This window comes from Sinocyclocheilus grahami, unplaced genomic scaffold, assembly GCF_001515645.1.
Source record: "Sinocyclocheilus grahami isolate Dianchi unplaced genomic scaffold, SAMN03320097.WGS_v1.1 scaffold734.1, whole genome shotgun sequence".
NCBI lineage: Eukaryota > Metazoa > Chordata > Actinopteri > Cypriniformes > Cyprinidae > Sinocyclocheilus > Sinocyclocheilus grahami.
In genome coordinates, this window is record NW_015505913.1 from 73800 (window position 1) to 100982 (window position 27183).

The window sequence follows — 27183 nt, forward strand, 5'->3', positions numbered from 1 at the left end:
ATAAAGTCCACTAAAAGAAATGAATCGAAAAGCAGTATACAAAGCATTACTAAATAAAATGTGTATCAGTATTGAAGAGTCAAACCTCACTGCCCAACATTTTAATAAACATATATTAACTCATTTCTTGTGCAGTACATCTGAATCAATTGGAAAATTATTTATGCGCTTGAATTTTGATTCAGTTGTAAGCCATAAACGTATAAATTCATGTTCAGTGAAAATCATATTATAAGATCAATACAAATCTAAACCCTAGAGTTGTAAGTAGCTGATAAACGACTCTTTTACAGTCTCAGTGCTGATATTAGTGTAACAGCTGCTCCTCCAAACGCTGCCGCTACAGCAGCGACTACAGCTACTCTTCCAGATGAGGCCACTTTCCCTGCAGCTGCTGCTGATCTTGCTGCTGCTGATGCTGCTGCTGCCACCAGACCTGTAACTGCTCCTTGTGCTGCTACTCCTGTTCCAGCTGCACTTTCTACAACTGCTTCTTCTATAACTTCTCCTCCTTTTTTTGTAATTGCTTCTCCTACAATTTCTAATGCTTTTTCTAGAGCTGATACTACTTGTTTGGCAACTGCTTCTCCCACGATTTCTACTGCTTGTACTATAGCAGCTACTGCTTTTTCTACAGCTGCTTCAACAGCTTCTCCTACAGCTTCTCCTGCTGCTACTGCACTTTCTGGAACTACTATTGCTTTTTCTACAACTGCTCCTGCTGCTCTGCCTGCAATTGCTGTTGCAACAACACGTGCTATTTTTGCTGTTCCTAGTCCAATTCCTGGTACTGCAACTGCACATGCAATCTTTCCCATTCTTCCCTCTCTCTTTATCGGAGTTGATTTAAACATCTCAAGAGTGTAATGCATCATTTCATTTTCCTCCATCATTGCATTGATCTTTTTCAGCAGTTCAGTGATCTGATCTTGACGGTTCCTGTCAACAACTTCAAAAGCCTTTCTGCCCAGGATGGTGTTTCCTGACGCACTTTTTCCTGATCCAGTTTTACCCAGTGCTCAAACTATGATCATGTGACTAGTTAGATAACATGGAAAAGAAACACAAAGGAAGCGAGAAACTATTCACAATACATTTACTTTGTTTCATTGTATATCACAGACTTAAATTCATATAATAGCATAATTATATCAGCAATCATGCAGGTGTTTTTTTAACCTGATCATTAGAATAATTTCTGCAGCGGATGGTGGAGTTAATTTATGTGGAGAGACACAGATCACATCACAGTCTGAATCACTTAAGCTAATCAATGGGGTGCCTCAAGGTTCAGTTTTTGGTCCTCTTCTCTTCTCCTTTAACACAACCAAACTGACCATCTTACCTCAATTCACTACTGCTACTGTGTGCTCCCTCCCACCAGTTACGATCACTGAACAAGCGGCACCTTGTTGTTTCTTCACAAAAAGGCACAAATTAATTTTCCAGACCCTTCAGCCTCTCTGTTCGTCTTTGGTCGAATGAGCCAAACCCCAGCTTGGCTGAAGATGCACATCTTACGCAAACACTCAACCACCCAACAACCCTAAACCGATGCACTTACACACAAGAAATCCTCTTCTTTATCTTCTCAGTATTGTTATAGCGTGTTTACTAATCTGCCTTTCTAATATTTCGTATAATCTAATGCGCGTATGAGTCTATGCTTTATTGTTTGGAATGATTTGTGTGTATGTTTGTGTACTAAACCATATTTTGGGGACAAATTTGCACCCAGAAGATGAGTTAAACCTAAAAGAAAATAACAATCTCTTTTAGGGACATCCTCATTTGTAAAATTTGTATAAAAGTATAGTAAATAAAGGTTTTAATATGGTCATTTAAACATTTTATATGGTTATATAACTATGTTATAATATTTATAGCCGTATATAAAAACAGAAGTCTATGGAATGTCCTCATTTAGACAGCTTAGTGAATGTGTGTTATATATTTTGTATATTATGTAGGCTATGTTATTCCTGTTGTTAATCTGAATGGCTGCTACATTGGCCGGGTCTCTCTTGTAGAAGAAAAAAAAATAATAATAATTTCAGTAGGACTTTCTGGTGAAATAAATAAAGTAAACTGACATGTATGACATCAAGTACATTTATTAAGAGAAAATGTCCACCACTGTAAATAGTTTCTTGCTCACTGCTGCTTTATTGACTGATTGTTTCTGTTCTGGCAGACTGATGCTTACAAAATCAAAGAAACAAATTTAGTTAATAAACTAAAACACTTAAACATTGAAGCTTGCTCACATATTTCAGCACAAGAAGCCGACGTTTTTCTTTCTAGAAAGCTGTACAACCAAAACAGACAGTCACTTAGAGGAATATTTCAGCTTTTGTCCCAGCAGTGACCTGTAGGTGTCACCAGATGCTCAGTAACTCGATCAAACTGAATTATGTTTTGCAGTTTTTCACTTATTTTTCAGTGAAATTACAAGTTTTTTATCAAATCAAAAATCTAACTGTTGATTTCTGAAACCGGATATTTACAGAAGAGCAAGAAATGGCACTACTGAGAAGATGAAAACAAAAACAACAATATTATACAGTAATATTAGTTTGGCATTATGTGGTTAATGCTGTAATCAGAGTGAATCTCGTCCTGACTGAAGGTTGCTGTATTGCATCACTGAGAGACTTCATGCTTCTGACAGAAGAAACCTAAAATCACACAAAGGTATTGTCACAGAGAAACAAGGTGAGTGCATGACATTCATCTACAAATATTCATATTTCAATCATGAGGCAGAGATGGTGTCAACAAATTAAAGAAACTGTCTTCAATTACTCAGCTCTTCTGTGAAACAAGATGTTTTCTGCAAACTTAAAACAGAGAATAACTATGAGACTATCAAGATCCAAAAATGACAAAAACACCACAAAAAGAAAACTTAAACGTGATTTTTGCCTTCACCAGCGTCAAACCTGAATATGTGCAAGAACTGAAGAGCTTTAAAATGAGCAATGAGTAGAAAAGCTAAAAAGATTGAAATGTAGATCAATTGTGTGTTTTCAGTGTATGGAGAACAGCTGTGTGTGTTAACATTCAAAAAACATCGAGTCAAACTGGTCTGGAATGACTGGAAAGTGAAGGTCATTTCTGGCTGAACTGACTACTTTAAAACACATCTGTATATAAAAAACACTTGCCTTCTGCACTTTACTAAAGTAAAACACGAAAGCAGCAGCCAGCATTATTTTCTGTTTTACTTTAACACAAAAAGTGCTCTGTGGTTTAAAGCTGGTGTGAAAATGTCCATCACACTAATCAGACCGACTCTGCAGACTTCACCACAGCATGCTGCTTTAAAGGGACAGTACACCAAAAAATGAAAAATCTTTAAAATATTCAGTATATATATTTTTTTTTTAAGAAGATAGCTCTGCTCAGTACTGGCAAGTTACCAAGTAATTAATTGCTACTTTTTAGGTCGGAAATTTTAATTTTATTTTATTTTTTCTGTTACTATCCCTTAAATGAAAGTGTCTTTTACCACCGTTCACATGTAGCTGAACTTTTTTTTTAGCATTAAAATGTTATCATTAAAATGAAGCTAAACTCACCAGAGCTGTCCACCTTGTCACATAGGAGCTTTTAGGCATTGCTCTGTTTTTGTTATAAGTCAGAAATGAAAAGAAGGCAGCTTCCCACAATAGAAAGTCAATGGAGAGCGTTGGATTGTTTCCCCCCTGGTGTGGGCGTGGTCTTCCTCCTTTTTTTAATGTAGGTTGTGCTTGTTTTTTGGGTCTGTGTACTGTATGGTCGCCTGTGATCAAAACATGAGAGAAATGTTATCCTATCAAGGCATGTATCCGGGGGGGGGGAAATGTCATCTTAACAAGTGAGTCATACATAGTAGACGGGTCTTATTTCTGTTTACAGACGACATGTTACCTCATAAATATGACTGACATAAAAATAAAAAATAAACATTCTCAGTTCAAATTATAAATCATTATTATACTGTTGTCAAATATTATAATGCAGTGAGGCAGTTTGAAGTTTTTTCCGTAGTGCACCTTTAAACAGTACTATAATAAAAGTATAATACTTAATGTAGTAGGTAATAAAGTATCATACGCACTTCTGTTCACCTCTAATGTAACAACATGACTCCATTCCTGATTGTTTCCACATCTATATTCCCCATCATCCTCTCTGCTGAGGTTCCTCATAAACACTGTGAAGAATCTGCTGTTTTCATCGCCATACAGAGAGAAACTCCCATTATTAACCCAACCGCGCTGAGACTCAGTACTGATGCCTGTCCTACAGTTTCTGATTCTGCAGAAATACTTTCCTTTATGCTGATCATGTAGAAAATTGTCTTTAAGGCTCAACCAACAAACGATACAATTAATAATCACAACAAAATGTAACATTACATGCATCACTTCATCTTAAGATCCTATTTGAAATACTAATGGAAGTTGGGATAAAGGTCTTCTTATACTTGGCCTTTTCAATCAACAAGAGTGTGTTCTCGTGGTCTGGTCGAATCATCTAGTGTCCGCATTCAGGGTTTCATTTATTAATTTTCCTTTTAAAAGGTTTTCCACAAACTTTGAAATGGTCAGGAATTTGTTGATGTCCCATTGAAGTGTAGTCGAAATATTAATGTTTTATACATTGACTTTGCACATCAGATGGCAACATCGTTTCAGTTGTATTTTCAATGTTTCAACAAAAGTGATTTAGAATCAACATCACAGTGTAACGTCGATTTAATGGCATTGGCTTTTTTTTTTGTGGAAAATTCAACATTGTTTCAACATATTCCTGATAAACACTGTGAAGAATCTGCTGTTTTCATCGCCGTACAGAGAGAATCTCCCATTATTAACCCAACCGCGCTGAGACTCAGTACTGATGCCTGTCCTACAGTTTCTGATTCTGCAGAAATACTTTCCTTTATGCTGATCATTAAGCTTTCTCTGGTTTGAGTTCATGCACTTGAACATTACACTCCCTCCAGTGCAGCCAATCACTTTGACACAAAGTACCTGACCTGCCAAACACAAGGATTTAGAATCAACATCACAGTGTAACGTCGATTTAATGGCATTGGCTTTTTTTTTTGTGGAAAATTCAACATTGTTTCAACATTAATTGCGGGTGCAAAAGTGATATGGAACGTCACTTTGTAGCATTAATACAATGTAATTAATATTGATGCATCAGCATTGACTTAATGCATCAACTTTCAATGGTTGCTTGCTATCTGGGTATACTTTTTACTTGTTTGCCAAAGGATTATTGGAAGAGTTTTAATTTCCAACCGACTTCTTAGATGTTTTAGAAACAGTATCTTTAAATGTATGCTGCATTTGATGTAAAACAGTCATTCTGGTATCCAGATAATAGACTTTTCTCTGTCTCGGTTAGCTAATGACCTGAAAGTCTGCTGCCCTGTCAAATTTGACATTTATAGCACTGTAATGTTTTTTTACTGGCTTTGATAAAAAGTGTTTTTCTTGTAATCAGATAAAATAAGTCTGTTGGTGGAGATATTCAACATGAACTCTAGGTGGGGATGTTTTACAGCTATTAGGCTGCAATATATCTGCACTACGGAGAACAAGCATTAGAGCAAATACAACAATATAACAAATGTGTTGCTATACTCTGAAAATGAGATCCAAACACACACACAGAAATGACTGCACATGTTTGTAAGCAATTTGATTAAAACCACAATTCACTTTTAATTAGCAGTAAACTAAATGTTTTAAACATAATTGAGTTTAAAGCATTACCTGATTTATGTTAGCTAGGCTTAAGCCTTGTCTGTGAAACCGGGGGTAAGAGTGTTAAAGTAACAAGGTTCGTCTGAGATGCGGCTAGCCTCGGCTGAGACACTCAAAGTGCTTGCTATTTATTCCATTCGAAAGACGTATTTATCATCCAGTTTTACTTTAATACAAACATTTATTTTAGATTTTTTTTAGAAATATGAGAACGATCACATATCTCACACAGAGATTGCACTGTCATGCATAATTTAAACACATAATCACATGATATCAGATAAAAAATAAAACATTTTAGAAGAGAACGCAACATCACGGTTGTTTGAACCAATGATCATTAATCTGTGTCGTCAGCAAGTCGTTCCCATCGTGCTTTTGGTCAGCGCAGTTGGGGGAGAGCAACTGCACGGACGACTCGCTGTCACGAGAGATTTGTCACGAGTGACATCAGAGCAAGGCGGACTGCCCTCCAGTAGCCCCTCACTGCAGAACACAAGATCCAGGGGGCGTGGTTGGATCCACATCTAGGGGGTGGAGATTGGTAAGTTAAGGGGTGGAGACAGAGCACATTTAGGCCACGCCCACACTGGGGGGGGAAACAATCCAACGCTCTCCATTGACTTTCTATTGCTGGAAGCTGCCTCCTTGTCATTTCTGATTTATAACAAAAACAGAGCAATGTCTAAAAGCTGCTGTGTGACAAGGTGGACAGTAAACAAGCTAAACAAACCCAGAACTACGTTTTTATAAGCTGTCGACCCCCCTTGAACACAGAAAAAGAGGATTTATAGAAAAATGGAACCGATAATTACAGGCGAGTATTAATCTGATAATCGAACATTAATAGTATAATATAGACTGCACAAAGCTATTGCATTGCTAAAAATGACAAAATTGGACCAAAAAAAAGTTAAATGAATTGGAAAACTACAGGGGCCACATGACACTCAACCATTTGAGAAACTGATAAGTTAGTTATGAAAGAGAAGTCACGTTTTTAAAAGCACTTTAACAATCAGCACAAGCTGAACTGTTATACAGCTCTAGCAAATCTTAGAAGTGAATCCGCTGAGAATATGAACGATCAAACATCACTGAAAGACATAAATAAAATAAAAAGCACAGAGTTAGTAAAAAACACTGAATAAAATCTCTTAATCTTGGCATTAGTCATTACTGGTCAAACGAGACTGTAGATATGACTCCGGTCTGAGCTTCAGTTGAAGTCGATGGGACTGTTCACCAGTTTTATCTTCTTGTCAGGTGAAAATCACACAACTGATCACAAAAAGACAAGTGTGTTATTAATGTGAAAATCTCTCTCTCTCTAACTTCAGGAGATCTGAGGATTGTTTTGTTGGGAATGACTGGAGTTGGAAAGAGCGCAACCGGAAACACCATCCTGGGCAGAGATGCGTTTGAAGTGGATTTCAATCCAGAGTCAGTCACTCAACAATCTGAGGAAAATTGATTTTTACGTAGAAAGGGCAACAGCGCACCGCATTGAAAGAAATGATCATTCATGATTTCATAACCGCTGGCCAAATTAAAAAACGAAACTAAAAGTAAATAATCTTTAAGAGCAAGGGGGCCCCCTGGTGTTTCGGGGACCCTATGCATCTTGCGTATTTTGTGTATAGGGAGGATCGCCTCCAGTGGGCGCAGTTCTCAGTGTAATATGACATGATGCGCTCTACTTTTGTGTCCTAAACGCTTGTTTTTTGGGTCGACAGCTTATAAAAACGTAGTTCTGTGTTTTTTAGCTTGTTTGCTGTCCACCTTGTCACATAGGAGCTTTTAGGCATTGCTCTGTTTTTGTTATAAGTCAGAAATGAAAAGAAGGCAGCTTCCCACAATAGAAAGTCAATGGAGAGCGTTGGATTGTTTCCCCCCTGGTGTGGGCGTGGTCTTCAGATTATGACGCGTGTCGCTCTGTCTCTGTATGTAAGGTGGGAGGAGTTGGATCTGGATGCAACCACGCCCCCTGGATCTTGTGTTCTGCAGTGAGGACCATCTCCTGCCCTCGGACACATTTCTAACCGGCATGCATCTTGCAGCAGAAGTAAGTAAAGTAGACGCAATTAAAGCAGCAGCTGGACTATTAATAATTATAGCAGTAGTAGTAGTAGCTGTAGCAGTTTATAAAATAATACGGTCAGGAGCAGAAGCAGTCATGGAGAAGCTGTAGGAGAATGTGTATTCTAAGTATTTATGATTTGTGTTTCTGATGTTTATTGACAAAAAGAGACTAGAATGTCAATATGCTCCTGCTCTGCATAGATTAGGAGTAGTAGGAGGTGCTGTGAAGCCATTAGTTCAGAAGTGAGCTACAGCGGTGAAATTGTTAGAAAACACAATCAAGATGTGGTACAAAACTGATCAAATCCATTGAATAAATTGTATTTAAAATAATTGTAATTTGTGTCATCATTATCAGCAGTATCGCTTGAAATGTTTTAATTCAATTAGTAAATAAATAAAATGAGTAATAAATTCATCCATAAAACTGCTCATGTAATGTCATGTCAAAACTTTAATTTGAACTGATAATTGTGGGAAAGTATATCAAAGTTTGAGGTAGAAATTAATGTCTGTAACTGAGCATTAGAAGATAATAAAGGTCGGTTTAAGAATCTGCATGTGAACATACTTTTTTCACAAATACACAGTTTGAGTAATCAGTACCACAACATGGAATTGCTTGCAGTCTGGCTTTATCAATGTTGTTTTTACTGGCAACACACTGAAAGGCACATTATTTAAAGCGGATATTTTCAAGAGATTTGAGAACTTCTACACTTCTAAGACTTCAATCTTGATCGATGTTAAAAGGATTCATACTTACACTCTTAAAAATAAAGGTGCTTCACGATGCCATAGAAGACCCTTTTTGTCTAAATGGTTCCATAAAGAACCTTTAACATCTGAAGAACCTTTCTGTTTCACAAAAGCTTCTTTGTGGTGAAAGAAAGTTCTTCAGATTATAAAAAGGTAAGAAAGAGATGGTTCTTTAAAGAACCTTTGACTGAATGGTTCTTTGTGGAACCAAAAATGGTTCTTCTATGGCATCGCTTGAAGAACCTTTTGAAGCACTTTTATTTTTAAGAGTGTAAGCTGCGGAAGATTCTTGGTAAAATGTGATAAAATTATTAAGTTTCCTATTTGAAGTGTTCCATGAGTGTTCTTTTTAAACTACTTAGATGTCAGTGATATTATTAAAATCTATATCACACTGTGATAATTGTCAACCACAGTAATGAATAGACGGCCGAAATTAGTCATATCTCTATACCAAGACATTAGCCTTGATGAAATTAAATGAAAGCCATATCTTATATTCCTCAATATTGTTGATTAAACAACTGTTAATTCTATTTGAAAAATGTTAGACACCAATCAGACTTTGACAACCGGTTATATTAACTTTGAACATCACACCAAATTGTCATCAATTTTCGAGCACGGTTACTTTTGCATAGGAAAAAAAACTAATATTTAAATGTCAATTATCATCATCTTTTACTGTAAAACCCATTGTCTTCTGAGTTTGTATCCTTGAGTTAGTTGGAGACTTTATTATGCACCATGTACGCAACAGACACTAAATTCACAGTTGAGGCCTAACTTTTGCCTCCACTCCACATAGTCCAGCAGTCCTTACCTTTTCATCTTTAATCAGTTTTAATTACAGTGAACAATAATTATATGGCTTGTTTGATGATGAATATATAAATTACTGAATAATAATGTATTTAACTAATATGTATAAGATAAAATGGCTGTATATGTTGTTTAGATTTAGCTGTCACATTCATTGTAATACAATACATCCCACTGCAACAAAATTAAAAATAAATTAATAAATACAATAAAATAAAAAACACTTTGGAATGCATATATGACATGAGATGAGAATACATACATATAGTACATTTAAGTAGTCATTGCATTATGCTATAATGTTTTATAATTTAAAAATATATAACTATATAATGTAATATTGTGTAAAATCTGTAGAGTCCACTGGAGGCTCATCAATATCGCATGTATGCACTGAATACCTCTGAAGAAATCAAACTGGAGCTGCTTGCTACAGCATGGCTACTTTCTTTACTCCACAAAACCGAAAGTTCAGCTTATCTGTCAACTAATCTGGTTATGTCACATAAACTGAGTTCTGTAAAATCCCCAGAGAAGCTCACAATAGGTCTTTATTTCCTTATCGGTATATTGGTTTGTTTTTATCTCATGTCTCGGTTGCTTGTCAAGATAAGCAGAGCTTTGTTTGTCCTTTGGTCTGTTCATATTATGAAGAACATGAACCTTTGCACGTTGTAGTGTAGAAAGGATGAAGATGAGTCATACTTCAAATGATTTGATCCAAATGGGTGGGGCATGGGCTTTATACGTCCTGCACAATTTTGTACTTTGTACAAAAGAGTACTTTGGTTCAGTTTAAATAATAGAAAACAGAAGAACAATCTGCACACCAAGCAAGTTCAAAATCCAATATCCAGTGAGAAAATATATAATTTAATAACAATAATTTTCATATAAAGTGACAACATAGTGCAAAAGTACCATAACAAAAAGTGTCTGTGCACAATAAATAAATAATCAATCAATTAAATAATTAGTGCTTAAATATTTTCAATACAAATCAAATGCATGTATACATGGTTCAAGGGAGTAATTGGAAACACCAAATAATCAATAAAATTAGTGAGATACATCTACACAAGCTTCATCAAAAACATCTACAATTTTGGAAATAATTTTGAAAAATCCATCTACTTCTGCACTGCAACTACACAATTCAGACACGCACAAGCATGAACAATCGGCATATGAATCTCAATAATGGTGACAACCAACAAAAAAAGAACAGCTCAACTCTGAACATCACAAAACATGCTATTAAAAACCCAGCATGCATTGCAGCATGAAACTTTTTGTTGATTAGCACCATTTTGAAATTCATGCTGATTGTTGATGTCTGTGTCAGTCTAAATGATGCAGTAAATGATGCAGTAGCGCAGAATGTTTTATGCACACGTTAAAATCGTTCATAATAGCTAATAACTTCATAATTGTCACAACACTGCTGAATCTCAGTGCAGAGTCACAGGCCTAAAATTAATACCACATCACTCATATAATCAAAGATTAGATGTTGAACAAGATCAGTGAATCAAATAATTGTCACCATCAATAGTTTAAAAAAATCACCTGATCACTTAGCTTTGAGTGTTGCTGTCTAAATGTGTATCAATGGCCAATTTAAATTTCTTGCACAAGAGATGGTGTATTTTTTTAAAGACTGTTTCTGTTTACTTTTACACCATTGATGCAGTACAGTGATCTTCCAACCACAACAACAGCTTTTATACTTCAGTAACTCCTTCCAAACCTGTTCCTGGAGGGCCGGTGTCCTCCAGGGTTTAGTTACAACACACCTGCCTGGAAGTTTCTATTGAGTCTAAAGTCCTTGATTGGCTTGTTCAGGTGTGTTTAATTAGGGTTGGAGCTGAACTCTGGAGCACAGTGGCCCTCCAGAAACAGGTTTGGACACCCCTGCCCTTGAACTATGAAACATCAGTGACTAAATTGTTTTATGACACTCATTCAAATGTAAAACATAATTAACTTGTTTCTGTCTGTGGCCTGATTCACTGATCACATCTTTAGTCATGCTGCAGTGCATGATGGATGTCAGCATGCACAACTCATTTGTGGCTGCCAGCATGCATTGCAGCCCAATAAGTTATGCAGCTGAATTATTTTACTATTTATAATCAAATGTTTTTTATTGTCACTACTGTTGAAGTTTGTATAAGTGTTGATGTCTAAGTGTGTCTCAATCAACACAAAAATATGCAGTGTTTTTGTAAGATCTCAGACAGATCTTGTAACATGGGGAGCGTGACAACAGAGTTGAGGGTCCAAATGCAAGCTTTAATCCAAAGAGTGGTCAGAACAGGCAGGGTCAAAATACCAGCAAACACTAGCACACAAGGTAATACAAAAGGGAAATCCAAAAACAGGCAAAGGTCTCTGGAACAGACTCGTGGACTGGGACAACCTCAGGAGGAGTAACTGAGCAGTAAGTAGCCCAAACACACAGTGTTATATAGTGTGAATGATGGGAAACAGGTGTGAGTGTGTAATTGGTTCCTAGGTGAGGGATCATGGGAAATGGATTCAGGAGAAATTGTGACAGAGCTCTTTATCTTCTCAGTGTTTATGCATTACAGTGATATTTCTATCATACGGGCTGAAGTAATTACATTTTGTATTCATTAATGTTTCAACTTCAGAATGATCTAAAGAAACTGCAAAGGTCAGGGAAGGCAGCAAACAGTCAAAAACAGATAAACAGTCCAAGGTCAAAAACACTAGGTAAGGCAAGGCAAGGCAAGGCCAAAAATGCAAAGACACAGAGTTGTAGAAGGCTAAGCAATAATTAGCAATGTGTGTGTGTGTGTGTGTGTGTGTGTGTGTGTGTGTGTGTGTGGATGAGTGCAACCTTTATAGTGTGACTGATGGGAAACAGGTGTGAGTGTGTGATTGGTTCCTAGGTGAGGGATCATGGGAAATGGAGTCCGGAGAAAACAAAGACAAGACACATAATCATGACAGAGCACCCCCCTCCCCCCCATGAGTGGCTTCCAGACGCTCCAAACAGAATTAAGTATCTAACTATAAGTCCATGGTGGAGTTGACGGAGGGAGGAACCATGAAGGGGGTGACACTGGAGGCATCAGGGGTCCGACTGAAGGAGACAGAGCCGGTGGAAGAGGAGCCTAAGGTGGAGATGGAGAGCCGAAGAGCCGGGGTGACACTGAGGGATCGGAGGGCCATGGTGGAGCCCACAGCTCTGGCGACCGAGGCGCAGGTGGGGATCCGGAAGGCCATGGTAAAGCCGGAGCAACCAAGGACCAAGGCAGAGCCGGAGGTAGAAAGGAGCCCAATGAAGCCGGAGGGACGGAGGGATGAGGCTAAGCTGGAGGAGTGTTGTCTTGAGGTGAGGGCAGGTTGACAAATGACCAAGGCGGAGCCAGAGGGACGAGGAAGCCTGGTGGAGCTGGTGGACTGACAGACCACAGTGGAGTTGAGGGAGCTTTGAGCCAAGGCGATGCAAAAGGGTTGACGGACCGAAGTGGAGTCCAGGTCTTCAAGGCCAGAGACAGAGATCTGGGATCCTCCAACTCTGGTGCAGCTGGAGGCTGGCTGTCCTGAGGCGAATCCTGACCGCTAACCACCCTCAAAGGATGGCCTGAGGGACAGACAGAAAACAGCGGAGACAGAACCAAGAACATAACAGGCAGAGGAGGAAGGAGAGGGAGGTTGGGTGGGTGGGACAACAGGTTCATAACCGGGCTTCTTAACTGAAGCAGAGCAGGCAGAGAGTTTGAGACTGTCTCCTTGGCCATGACAGGACAGACAGAGAGTTCACAAACGGCCTCCTTGGCCGTGGCTGGACAGGTAGAGGGTTCATCAATAGGTACTGCCACCTCTGGAGGATCTGCAGCGGAAGCCTCTGAGGCAGACTAATGGACAGGAGGAATCTCTGGAACAGACTCGTGGACTGGGACAACCTCAGGAGGAGTAACTGAGCAGTAAGTAGCCCAAACACACAGGATAGCGTGTGTTATATAGTGTGAATGATGGGAAACAGGTGTGAGTGTGGAATTGGTTCCTAGGTGAGGGATCATGGGAAATGGATTCAGGAGAAAACAAAGACAAGACACGTAATTGTGACAGAGCTCTTTATCTTCTCAGTGTTTATGCATTACAGTGATATTTCTATCACAAGGGCTGTAGTAATTACATTTTGTATTCATTAATGTTTCAACTTCAGAATTATCTAAATCTGGGAAGAAACTGCAGAAAAAGCAATTGTTTAAACATGTTTAATGCAGTCATTTGACTGTTATTAAAGCAGACAGGTCTGTTGTTACATCAATCTCTTTCTTTAACAATGCACACTCTCACTATTGCAGTTGAGAAGCAAATTAACACATGTCAAGGGCCAAGTAAAGGAAACACTAATCAACACAATCATGACTTCAACTGAAACATTCAATGAAACATTAAAATAAACCTCTAATTCTCAATGAGAGCTTCTCTAGACGTCTAAGAGAAATAAAGTCAGTCTGGTTAATAATGAGTGAAACTGCTGCTGCTGTTCGTGGAGTTGTTTAGTCCTCCTCTGAGATCTTGAGAGATTCAATGTCTTCATATTTCAGTTGATTTCATCTAAGGCTGTGGCTGAAATCAGTTGTAGTTCTTGTGTTTGTCTTTTCTTCAGTGATGCTGCTTGTTAACAGCAGCTGTTCATCGCTGATGCTCAGTTGAATCACTTAAATAAACACTTAATTATCTTATTAACTGCAGTTGTTTCAGTGTTATTTTTTACACTCTGTAGACTGGACCCATATACACATTGAGTAGTGTTCATTTAACACTGAGGATTTTGCTGTGAAGAATGAGCTGTTAATAAAAAAACTGAGTTGAAAGATTGTTTCAGGAACATCACACTAACCTTAAAATGCTCCTTTAAAAAAACTTCCTAGTGTAGAGATTCCATCCATTGAAATTGACCATTTTTTCTATCATCTGCAGCAGTTCTGTGACCTGATCTCGATTATTTCTGTGTTCATTGTTGAATGAGTGATATCTCCCATAGCATGTCTGAATTAGCTGCTGTAGATCTTTGCTTTTGCTGATGTAGAGCTCTACAGGTTTCCCCTTCAGTGTATCAGCGTGAGTGAACAGAACAATAGTGTACTTCACAGCATCTTCTCCAAAGTTCTCCTGAATCCATTTCACTGCATTTTTCTCCTCCTCTGTGAATTTCACACCCAGTCTCAGAACCAGCAGGAACACACGAGGACCAGGAGCAGAAACACACTGAGTTGAAAGATTGTTTCAGGAACATCACACTAACCTTAAAATGCTCCTTTAAAAAAACTTCCTAGTGTAGTGATTCCATCCATTGAAATTGACCATTTTTTCTATCATCTGCAGCAGTTCTGTGACCTGATCTCGATTATTTCTGTGTTCATTGTTGAATGAGTGATATCTCCCATAGCATGTCTGAATTAGCTGCTGTAGATCTTTGCTTTTGCTGATGTAGAGCTCTACAGGTTTCCCCTTCAGTGTATCAGCGTGAGTGAACAGAACAATAGTGTACTTCACAGCATCTTCTCCAAAGTTCTCCTGAATCCATTTCACTGCATTTTTCTCCTCCTCTGTGAATTTCACACCCAGTCTCAGAACCAGCAGGAACACACGAGGACCAGGAGCAGAAACACCCATACACTTATTTATTAAAGTCTGTAGGTTTCTGTGACTGGCTGAAGAGTCGAACAGGCCGGGGCAGTCAGTAACTGATATACTTCGTCCATCAACAATTGCTTCTTGTTTCTCACATCTTGTTGTTTCTGACACCAGAGAGTTTCCCACTGTAAACGCGTCTCTGTTCAGGATGGTGTTTCCTGATGCGCTCTTTCCTGATCCAGTTGTTCCCAGAAGAATGATCTTCAGATCTGTTACAGTAAAGGAATATAGTTATATTCAGTAAAGTTTATTTTGCATGTGTAACTAGTTGACTTACATGCCCCAAATTATTTAGACACACAACATATACTTTTACATGTATTCATGTCTTTAAAGGGATAGTTCACACCTGTTCATTTACTCACCCTCAGGCCATCCAAGGTGTAGGTTTTTCTTGAGTACAACAGTAAAGAAGCCCGCTTTTGAGAATAAAGTGAACTAGATGAACCAATTCACCAAATCGGTCTGGCTTGAGGGTGAGTAAATGAACAGCAAATTCTCATTTTGGGGTGAACTATCCTTTTAAATATTTGGCAAACATGAAATAAATATATTGTGTAAATCACAACAAATATTAAATATTGTATGTTCATTGTCTGTGTAATAACAGAATATTCAAAAGAATAATTGTGGCACACGTTTTAGAAAAATATTGTTTTTTAAATTGTAAGTATAAATGTATAAACTTTTTTTAAGTTAGGTTCATTAAAGTTATGTTTTTAAGACAGGGCACTGAATCATTTGAGATACTGCTGGCATTTCCTACACACGTCTGAACAGTCTGGACACAAAATCAGTCGCCTCAAGCACACTTTGTACTCTTTAAAATTATATCATTCACACTTCCTGTTGTTTACTTTGTTTTCTCTACAGATACAGAAGCACAGTATTATAATAAATGTTATGCAGGAAGGTTTTTGCTCACCTGGATGTTTTCCTGCCATGTCTCGATGTGTCTGTTGTTTGAGTCTCCACCTGCAAAATACATCAATGAACTGTTTCTGGAAGTTCTGATTGAGTTTATGTAGTTTCCAATTCTAATTTAACAACAAATGCTTGGCAATTAAATAGTCAAAATTAAGTGTCCTTAATAATATGTAATTATTTTTGATTACCTTGTATATTCCTCCAATGTATTGGAAAGAATTTAACTAAAGCAATACAGCAGAGAACGGTGCTAATGAAGCAAAGTGAAACTATCTTCAGGTTTTGCACTGCCTCGATCCAGCTGTCAGCTGACTGAAGAAGGTTTGTGGTTGGACGGGTTAACATGGTGTCACTCACAGCAGTTTATCTGAGTTTAAAACAATATGTTTAAATAATAGATTATTTATTTGTACTCAGACGCAATTTTTTGTCAGATGTGTGAAATAAAAATATTATTTTATAATACAATTTTAAAATGTTTCAAAAATACAAATCTAAATTATTGTTTTACTCTTTTAAAAATAATCAGTCACCTTGTCTCTGATATAAGTGCATATTGTTCTGTGACAAAATAAAATAATCTGAAAATATTTTTTTTCCATATAAAAGAGTGTGTACAGTAGAAAAACTGTTGTTAAAACAATTCAAGCCCTCGGGCGCTTCAACTTTCTTTTTACTTTCACTTCTGTAATCAGTGGCGTACACAGACCTCCGGAGGGGCAGGGGAGAAATGGCAGTAGGCTACGATGGTATAATCGCAGTCTGGGGGTGGTGGAGGTGGTTGGTTGGTTGGTGGGTGAAATCGTGGTCCGGTGGCACCTAGATCAGACCGAAAGGGCATGGAAAAGAAATTGTGCATGAAGGATTCATTGCAGCATGTTGGTAATGAACAGTGTTGGGAAAACTAGTTACATGTAACGAAATTACGTAATTTAATTACAGAATAAATGTAACCGCAATCAGTTACAATTACTGAGAAAAAATGTGTAGTTAAATTACAGTTACTTATGAAAATGTTAACGATTACAAAGGGGGTTTCATCTGAATTATTTTCACACACACACCCACATACAGATTTATTTGATTTATTTCATAAATTGCAGTGACTGCTCTTAAATATGAGACATCAATGTCTCAGTTTAGTTCAGAGAATAGGACACATGCTTATTCAATAACTGTTTTGTTTCCTATTTGGGTTTATTACATTTCAAGTTCAAGTTCAAGTCAAGGTCAAGTCTGCTTTATTGTCAATTCTTCCACATGTACAGCACATACACACAGAGAATTGAAATTGCGTTACTCTCAGACCCTTGGTGCATACAGATAACACTAACAGTAGAACATAAATACAGATATACAGATTAAATATAAAATACAACTAAACAAATATACAAATAAGGTAAAAATGTAAATATATATATATATATAAAGCAGCACAAGGCACATGGCAGATAGAGTGCAAACAGTGAAGTAGACATCAGAGCAGATATAATGATTTGTAGTGCAAAAGAGCTTATTCAGACTGATTAAAGTGACAGTGTGTGTGTGTATTTGGGAGGGGGGAGTGGGAGAGTCCGTCAGAGGGTCAGAGTTCAGTGGTGCGTGGGGCAAAAGAGGGGAGGAGGGGCAAGGTCGGGAGGGAGTTCAGCTTCCTGACAGCCTGATGGATGAAGCTGTCCTTCAGTCTGCTGGTCCTGGCCTGAAGCCTCCGCAGTCTCCTCCCTGATGGCAGCAGACTGAAGAAGCTGTGTGTCGGGTGGGTGGGATCACCTGCAATGCAGAGGGCTTTGCGGGTGAGACGGGTGTTGTAGATGTCCTGAAGAGAGGGGAGAGAGGCACCAACGATCTTCTCAGCTGCTCTCACTATGCGTTGAAGTGACTTGCGGCAGGACGCGTTGCAGGCGCCATACCACACAGTGATGCAGCTGGTCAGAATGCTCTCGATGGTGCCTCTGTAGAAGGTGCACATGATGGGGGCCGGGGCTCTGGCTCTTCTCAGTTTGCAGAGGAAGTAGAGACGCTGCTGTGCTTTCTTGGCCAGTGCTGTGGTGTTGTCAGTCCAGGAGAGGTCCTCTGTGATGTGCACACCCATGAACTTGGTGCTGCTCACCCTCTCCACAGTCACACCATTGACGGACAGAGGAGCATGCTGAGTGTGCACTCTCCTGAAGTCAACAACAATACAACATCTCCTTCGTCTTCTCCACATTTAGAAAGAGATTGTTGTCACTGCACATTGTTTACATTTACATTTGGTAATTTAGCAGATGCTTTTATTCAAAGCGACTTACAAATGAGGACAATAGAAGCAATCAAAATCAACAAAAGAGCAATGATATGCATGTGCTATAACAAGTCTCAGTTAGCTTAATGCAGTACACATAGCAAGGGTTTTTTAAATAATATAATAAATAAAAAGAAAACAAATAGAATAGAAAAAGAATAGAGCAAGCTAGTGTTAGAGGTCTTTTTTTGCTTTTTTAAATTGTATAATAAATGAAAAGAAAACAGATAGAATACAAAAAGATCACAAAGCAAGTGTTAGTTTTTTTTTTAAAGAAAACAAGCAGCAAATGAATAGAGTGCAAGTCTAAAAGAGACAAGTTTTTTTTCTTAAGAATAGAATTATAATAGAGAGTGCTAGAGTTAGAGGGTCAAATAAAGAATAAAGATGGAAGAGATGTGTTTTTAGCCAATTCTTGAAGATGGTTAAGGACTCAGCTGCTCGGACTGAGTTGGTCAGGTCATTCCACCAGGAGGGAACAGTTCATTTAAAAGTCTTGTTCCTCTTTGCGATGGCACAATAAAACGACGTTCACTTGCAGAACGCCAGATTCTAGAGGGCACATAAGACTGAAGTAATGAATTTAGGTAAAGGGGTGCAGAGCCAGTGGTGGTTTTGTAGGCAAACATCAGTGCCTTGAATTTAATGCGAGCAGCTACTGGTAGCCAGTGCAAACTGATAAACCGAGGTGTGACGTGCATTCTTTTTGGCTCATTAAAAATTGATTTTGCTGCTGCGTTCTGGATTAATTGTAAAGGTTTGATAGAACTGGCTGGAAGACCTGCCAAGAGAGCATTGCACTAGTCCAGCCTGGACAGAACAAGAGCTTGAACAAGAAGTTGTGTTGCATGTTCTGAAAGAAAGCACCTGATCTTCTTGATGTTGAATAAAGCAAATCTGCAGGACCGGACAGTTTTAGCAATGTGGTCTGAGAAAGTCAGCTGATCATCAATCATAACTCCAAGGTTTCTGGCTGTTTTTGAAGGAGTTATGGTTGATGTGCCTAACTGGATGGTGAAATTGTGATGAAACAATGGGTTTGCTGGAACCACAAGCAGTTCTGTCTTGGCAAGGTTGAGTTGAAGGTGATGGTCCGTCATCCAACAAGAAATGTTTGTTAGACAAGCTGAGATGCGAGCAGCTGTCGTCGCATCATCAGGATGGAATGAGAGGTAGAGTTGAGTGTCATCAGCATAGCAGTGATATGAAAAGCCATGTTTCTGAATGATAGAACCTAGTGATGCCATGTAGACAGAGAAGAGAAGTGGTCCAAGAACTGAGCCCTGAGGCACCCCAGTAGTTAGATGTTGCGACTTGGACACCTCACCTCTCCAAGATACCTTGAAGGACCTATCTGAGAGGCAAGACTCAAACCACTGGAGTGTGGTTCCTGAGATGCCCTTTGCTAATAGGGTTGACAGGAGAATCTGGTGGTTTACTGTGTCAAAAACAGTGGACAGATCCAGCAAGATAAGTATTTAAGATTTGAAATCCGCTCTTGCCAGTTTTAGGGCTTCAACAAATGAGAGCAAGCCCATCTCGGTTGAATGTCCTCTTCTGAAACCAGACTGGTTGCTGTCCAGGAGGTTGTTCTATGTGAGAAAGGCAGAGACTTAGTTGAACACAACTCGTTTATGTATATGCTTTCTTTTTTAAGATTATCTTTTTTTTCCCAAGGCATTCTTAATGTCACGATCTCTATCTGAAGTTCCTGTGAGCTTCGCTAGAGGGCACTTCATTACAGACTCTTGCCACTTTACCCCGGACTTCATTCCCCCTACTCCTTTGCCTGGACTCATCATTACTGATTACATTCACCTGTGTCTTGTTACCTCATCTGTCTCATCCTATTTAAAGCCTGGTTTCTCTCTTTCACATGGCTGAATATTGAATGTTTAGCCCATGTTAACCTGTGTCTAGCCCTAGTTCCTGTGTTTTTCTTAGTTTCCGTTTTCCTTCTTGCCTTGCCTTGTTTTTGACCCTGGACTGTTCCTTGTTTTCTGATCGTTTGCTGCCTGCCCCGCCCTTTTGCTTGTGTATTGGATTACTCTCGTTTTTCTGCCCTGGATTATACCTGTTTGCAACTGTTTAACCCTGCCTGTCTGACCATGCTTTTAATAAAGCCTTGCACTTGGATCCACAACTCCATTGTCACGCCTTCCACATTACAGTTAAATTCCATTGTTTCCTGTGATTGCTATGCAAAGATTTGATTTAAAAAACAGTATAATAGCTATTAAACTATTTATTGTTATGATTTTAAATCTCTATTTAACCTCAGAATGATCTCAAAGTAAGTCTGATTCTGTGGTAGCTGTGCTTTAATGGGGAAATCAGATGCCCATTTTCCACAAGTTGGTATGATTCTTCACAGTCTTCAAGAAATGTCTGCAACATACTTAATTTACTTTAAATAACTGCAACATACTTAAACGTTAAAACGTTGGTCATGCAAAACAGCACCCATTTTACCTTGTAAAAAAACAGCTCTGTTCACATTGAGGGCAATAAAATAATTTTTAGCAGAAATATGCTAATACAGGACAGTCTGTCAGCGGTTGTGGGCGGAGCCTGAACAATATGACGTCATACTGTTCATAAAATCAATACAGCTTGAATGTTATTCAATACATTATTGATTGATTTTATTATATACATTGTTGAGAATGTATAGGTTTTTGGGGATAAAAAAAAAAGAAGTGAATGAATTTTTGTCATTGTAGTGTCATTGTGTCCACACACTGCTAAGACACGTTTATATGTGAACACCATGTAAAAGTTGTATCCAATGTCCCCTTTTAAATAAAAATATTAGAATCTTAATTCAAGTGATGAAGGATTTCGAAAGTCTGACAGTAATCGGTGTTGTAATGTAAAGTACTGTAATGTTAACCCTGCCTGGTTTACATGTTTGAAAATTATTAACATTTGAAAACACTGGAAATTTAGAAAAGTAATCAAATGTAATCAGTTACATTACTTTAATACGGTAATTGAAATAGTTACATTACTTTTTACATTTTAAATAGGGTAACTTGTAATGTGCAACCCATTACTTTTCCAAAGTAACCTTCCCAACATTGGTAATGCATGTGTGAATTATTTTATTTCTTGCTTGCAGACAAAAAAGTAATGATTGATCTGGGTGTCATTTGCACAACTTTGTTTCAAATATTAAAAGACAACTTGTTGAAGTATATTGAGATTTGACAGGTGTGAGTATTAGGCGTAGTAAGACTGCATCATCAATTTAGTAGGAGAAAAGGGATGTGAAAGGGATGTAGCACGAAGAGAATTTCTACTGCAGCTGTGATATCTTCTTCTTCAGCTCTAACATCATCTTCTGCTGCAGCTCCAACATCATCTTCTCCAGAAGCTGTGACGACGGTTTCTCCAGCAACTGTGATGACATGTTCTTTTGCAGCTGTGATATCCTTCAGCTCCAACATCATATTTTCCTGCAGCTGTGATATGTTCGCCTGCAGCTGTGACGACATGTTCTCCTGCAGCTCCAACATCATCTTCTCCTGCAGCTGTGACATGTTCGCGTGCAGCTGTGATATCTTCTCCTGCAGCTGTGACATGTTCTCCTGCAGCTGTGACATGTTCTCCTGCAGCTCCAACATCATCTTCTCCTGCAGCTGTGACATGTTCGCGTGCAGCTGTGATATCTTCTCCTGCAGCTGTGACATGTTCTCCTGCAGCTGTGACATGTTCGCGTGCAGCTGTGACATGTTCTCCTGCAGCTCCAACATCATCTTCTCCTGCAGCTGTGACATGTTCTCGTGCAGCTGATATATTCTCCTGCAGCTCCAACATCATCTTCTCCTGCAGCTCCAGCTGCGACATCTCTGGCAGCTGCGATGAAGGTTTCTCCTGCAGCAGAAATACAAAAACTATACCAAGTAGCAACACTACAGCTGCACATGCAATCAATTCCTTCTTTATTCTCTCCCTCGTTGTAATTTCTGTCTGAGTTGATTTAAACATTTCAAGAGTGTAATGATTCATCTCAGTTTTTTTCATGAAGTTGATCTTTTTCAGCAGTCGAGTGACCTGAGCTTGATTGTTTCTGTCCTCATTGTTGAATGAGTGATATCTGCCACCACAGCTGCGAACTATGTCCAGTAAATAGTCACTTTTTTTAATGTAATCTTTCAAAGGCTTCTCCTTCAGCTGATCATCATGAGTGAACAGAATGATGGTTCGACACAGAGCTTCTTCTCCAAAGTTCTCCTGAAACCATTTCACCGCGTCTCTCTCCTCTTTTGTGACTCTCACACCCAGTTTAAACACCAGCAGAAACACATGAGGACCAGGAGAGGACATCTCTACACACTTTTCTATTTCAGCCTTCAGTTGCTGTTTGTTCACAGCTGTGTTAAATAGTCCTGGAGTGTCAATTATAGAGACGGTCTTTCCACACACCACTCCTTCCTGTTTCTCACACAATTTATTGGCTGATTTCATGAAATCAACAACTTCAAAAGCCTTTCTGCCCAGGATGGTGTTTCCTGACGCACTTTTTCCTGATCCAGTTTTACCCAGAAGAACAATCCTCAGATCACACTCTGCAAAGAAATACAAAGAAATAAAAAAACGAAACATTTTTCTTTACATGTTCACAAAAATATGCATTCATATCATCATGTGAAAAATCAAATTAAATTGTAAAAATTTAGTGATCATCTCTGATTCATTTCAAAGTGCTACTAACAATGCAACAGTTTTGGGACGTTGTATATACTGTATATATATATATATATATATATATATATATATATAGTATTTTAGTAATATTCAGAGATTCTTGTTAAAGTTAGACAATTATAAAACAGTCATTGTTTGATCATTTCAATAAATTATAGTTAAATTTGTCAAATGTTTATAAATGTAAAATACACTTAAAGTGATTTTGTTTCAATGTATCTATTCTATACTATCTATTTATCAATAGAAAATAAAATACACTGTAATTTTTATAGATTTTTTTTCCTGAAGACTTTCCTTTTAAACATTCCTTTCATGTTCCTCTTCTACAGCTTCCTTCTCTACAGAAATGATCAGTATGAATAGGTTTTCACAGACCTGTATGTGTTGAAGTCATTGTTATTGTCGTCTCTCAGGTTTCTCTGCTGTCTTCTCTCTGAACTGCACAGAGTCAAAGTGCTGCAGCTCCGGCTGACGCCAGTCAAATACTTTCCTTCAAACCATGATTACGTGACCACACCTTCCTGAGAGCTTTACTTTCTCTATTTCTCTATTATTATTATTATTATTATTATTTTAATTTCTCAAAAGCACAAAATACACAATGGTCTGTGAGAACTTCATACTTGTTTCTTGATGTTGACATTTAACAGCACTGGAGTTCTCCTTTGAAAACAGCTTTTTGAAACGCAGCTAAAAATTGCAGATGCCACTTGAGGGCGCTATAAGCTTGTACTTGAACAACACCTGGGGTTCAGGTTGTTCTTGTACTCCTGGCTGCAGAATTATTATTTACTTTATGTTGCATTGTATATCACAGACTTAAATTGATTTTACGAGCAAGGACCACACCACAACCAAATATGTAAATGAACAGTTTATTGTTCAGAATGTTAGGGATGAGTTGGAAGAGGATGAAAAGGTAAAGGGGATAGGATGATGGTCAGATTGATCTGGGCATCTTGAATTGATGGCCCAGAGAGACTCAGGGTGGGGGTATCCTCTCATTTGTATAATTAGGCCAGACGATTAGGACCCCCTAAGTTGGGAAGAGCTGAGGTAAGCTTCGGCTTGACAGAGAACTTGATATTGTTGCGGATGTAGGCATGGTATGCTCAAGATGACCAGCGGCCAAGGGTTTTGATAGTCTCATCGGAGATTACACATCTGGTTGCTGATGTTGCTGAATCTTGTGGCCGGTTTCTGTAAGGAAGAGCGGATCTTTAGGAAGTGCTTGGACTGCGTGTCAAAAGCAGACATATTCGAAAATAGATTTGAAAAAACTCAGAAGGAGTATGGACAGAAGATGTACTGTAGATAGGAATCAATGTTCCTAATTGGTCAGTTTGCTTCTTCAAAGGGTGAAGATAAGAGTATCTGAGGAGTGGATAGTAATCTCCAAAATACAGGAGTGGATAGAAGGATTGAATATAGAGGAGTCAGAATGAGTTCTGAGCATCATAGGAAGCCGAAGAATGCTAGCGAGAACATGAATTCGGAAGTTTGATCAGTCTCGGGATTTGGAAGGCATGATCGTATGAGATTATGCAGAGGCTAAGTAGGTTAGTGGTTAGTGGAAGGTGTTTGGTGGTCACGCTCGGGGCAATGCGATTAAGTGTGGCTTTTGAGAAGCGTTTGTAAGATTTTTTTGGTCAGCAGTGGGCTGGAGTATAGAATGAAAGTTGATTCTGGGCTAAGGCTCTGGATTTCTGAAAAGAGAAACAAGACGATGAGTTGGCTATGAGAATGAGGTATCCGGTAAATGAGCTGATCGGAGGAGGAATTGCAGTCGGGCGGAAATTAAGTGAGCCTGCACATAATTGCATGATAACAGCAGCACATGATTTCCCTTATTTATCATTTTAACTACCATTGCATTGTCCGAGTAGATGGGTAGTGATTTTCTGGACCATTCGTGCCCCCAAAGGATGGCTGCCATGATAATGGTATATATTTCATAAATCTGGTGAAGAAAGCGCTTGACTGCGGACTGAGGGAACTGAACTCCGGAGGTTGTTCGGAGGAAAACCAGTGCCCACCGTAATGGCCGTCAAAGTCTACTGAAGGTGCTGCATCAGTATATAGTTGGAAGTCATCGAGATGAGAGATGTAGTTGTAATAGAGATAGAAGATGCTGTTCTGGGATGGGAGGAATTGTTGCCAGAGGCGCATTTCCATTTGCATGCATCATCTAATATGACTCTGTTGTGGAGAGATGGGATGGCAGACATGAGTGTGTGTCTGTGTGTCACATCTTCCACAAAGCTTCACGCAACAGTTTGTGGTTTATGCGCAAATCAAATGCCCCGCCTCCACTTGGATGGTTTCGCGCCTTGATTGGACGTCACTAACTCACTATGGTTACAGATTATTTTCGATTGGCATTTATTTATCACGATTAATTGTATAATTTCTTTATAGTCCATACATTTAATGCACCCAGATCCTCCTATACATTTTTTGCCTTCTTGAGCTTTTAAATCGAAAACAGATATTTATGAAACAGCATCAAAATGCAAACGAAAATACAGACACAATATTACAACAATAATTAAATGACAAAACCTTTACTCAAAACTTGCACCTGCTCCAAGCGGGACTCAAACCTTGGTCACCGTCATGAGAGGCAGGCACACTAACAAGAAGGCTAAACACCACAGCCTCTAGCATCAGTCGCTAATGCACCTCTTGAGATCAGTGAGTGAGGTTTACCTGCAGCTGGCCTCCTTTACCTTCACCCCCCTAAACCTCTCTCCCATCCGGGTCACGGCACCAATGTAACCCACCCCTGGTCCTACTCGCACCCGCTCTGAGCGGGACTCAAACCCTGGTCACTGGCATGAGCAGGGGCGGATTAAGGTGGTCAGGGGCCCCTAGGCTGCTCTTTGTGTGAGGCCCCCCCTTAATCATTATGCTATACTGGAGAAATTGATTTAGTGCCATACATGGTCCACACGCAAATAGTAAGGTGAACTGTGAAGTAGATGTAAATCCCATCCCTATTTATTCATCACGAAACTGCCGGCATTTTTGAGGCTCTTGAGGCTTTTTTTTAGCATGTTCGTCTTCTGTCGGAGGAGCTTGTCCTCTTTTAAGAAGCCACCTGTCCATTTGATCGCAACCTCTCCTAACCTACATTATTTCACGCGCATACACTGCTACTGATGCTGGATCCGGTTCTCAATAAATAACTCAAATAAATTGAAATGCATTTTCAATTTATTAGAACTCTCGGCGGTGCTGAACGTGCATTCTACAATACAAGACATTAATTTTGTCAGACGCTCTGCAACAAATCCTCATTTGATGTTTCTTATGGGCCATTGAGGGTATTTTTTGTTCGAGGTGAAGAAAATTTTAAATAATAAAAAAATAATCCGGCCAATCCGAGACCCCTGCACACGTGGGGCCCCTAGGCTGCAGCCTAGGCAAGCCTGTGCGTTAATCCGCATCTGTGCACAGCACCTAGCCGCTGGCCTCCGTTACACTTACATAAGTAAATATCTCATTATCCAGATGTTCACATTAACATACATTAACATATCAACGAACAATGGTGAGATTCACTTGTTGATTTCTGCAGAGGTTTGATGGTATTCAGGAGTCTGTTGTAGTTTAGATGAGAGCAGACCAAAACCTGCACCACAATATGAATATATTCTCTGAGCTTTCCATGAGCTTCTGAATGTTGATCTGTGGGAAGAGAAGAGAATAAGAGAATGTAGAAGCAGGGCAACAAGACAAACCGGTTTTCAGCCCGGGCTGCATTTTTACTGTTACCGAAAGTTAGACTGTTAGACTGATGTAAGTCCAAGAGCAGTTTCCAGTGACTCTTCATCTAGTTTCTAAGGATTGTCACTGAAGGTATGAAATTAACTTGAACGCAACTGCTATACAATTTTGGAGTAAAACTATTTTATTTAGGTTTAAAATAAAGGCTTTGATTAAATGATTTTTACACATTTCAGAGTAAATATTTGTTTGCTTCAAATACAGTATATATATTTTAAATGTGTTACACTTCTTTCAGGCCTGGGATTTATGTAATTTGTGTTGCATACTGCATGAATATGAATCTCTTTATTCAGATTGGCCCCACTTTATATTAAGTGGCCTTAACTACTATGTACTTACATCAAAAATTAAGTACAA

At 38.8% G+C, this 27183-nt stretch overlaps 1 protein-coding gene across 1 annotated transcript; it reads right to left on the bottom strand.

The window, feature by feature from the left end:
- Positions 1-287: 287 nt before the first annotated feature.
- Positions 288-16285, bottom strand: LOC107560568 (GTPase IMAP family member 5-like). Its single transcript, XM_016244786.1, has 4 exons — positions 16226-16285; positions 16036-16085; positions 14811-15319; positions 288-923 (listed from the first exon to the last, which is right to left on the bottom strand). Exons 2-4 carry the CDS (start codon positions 16052-16054, stop codon positions 288-290), a joined length of 1164 nt encoding a protein of 387 aa, XP_016100272.1. The 5' UTR covers positions 16055-16085; positions 16226-16285.
- Between the last annotated feature and the right edge of the window lie 10898 nt (positions 16286-27183).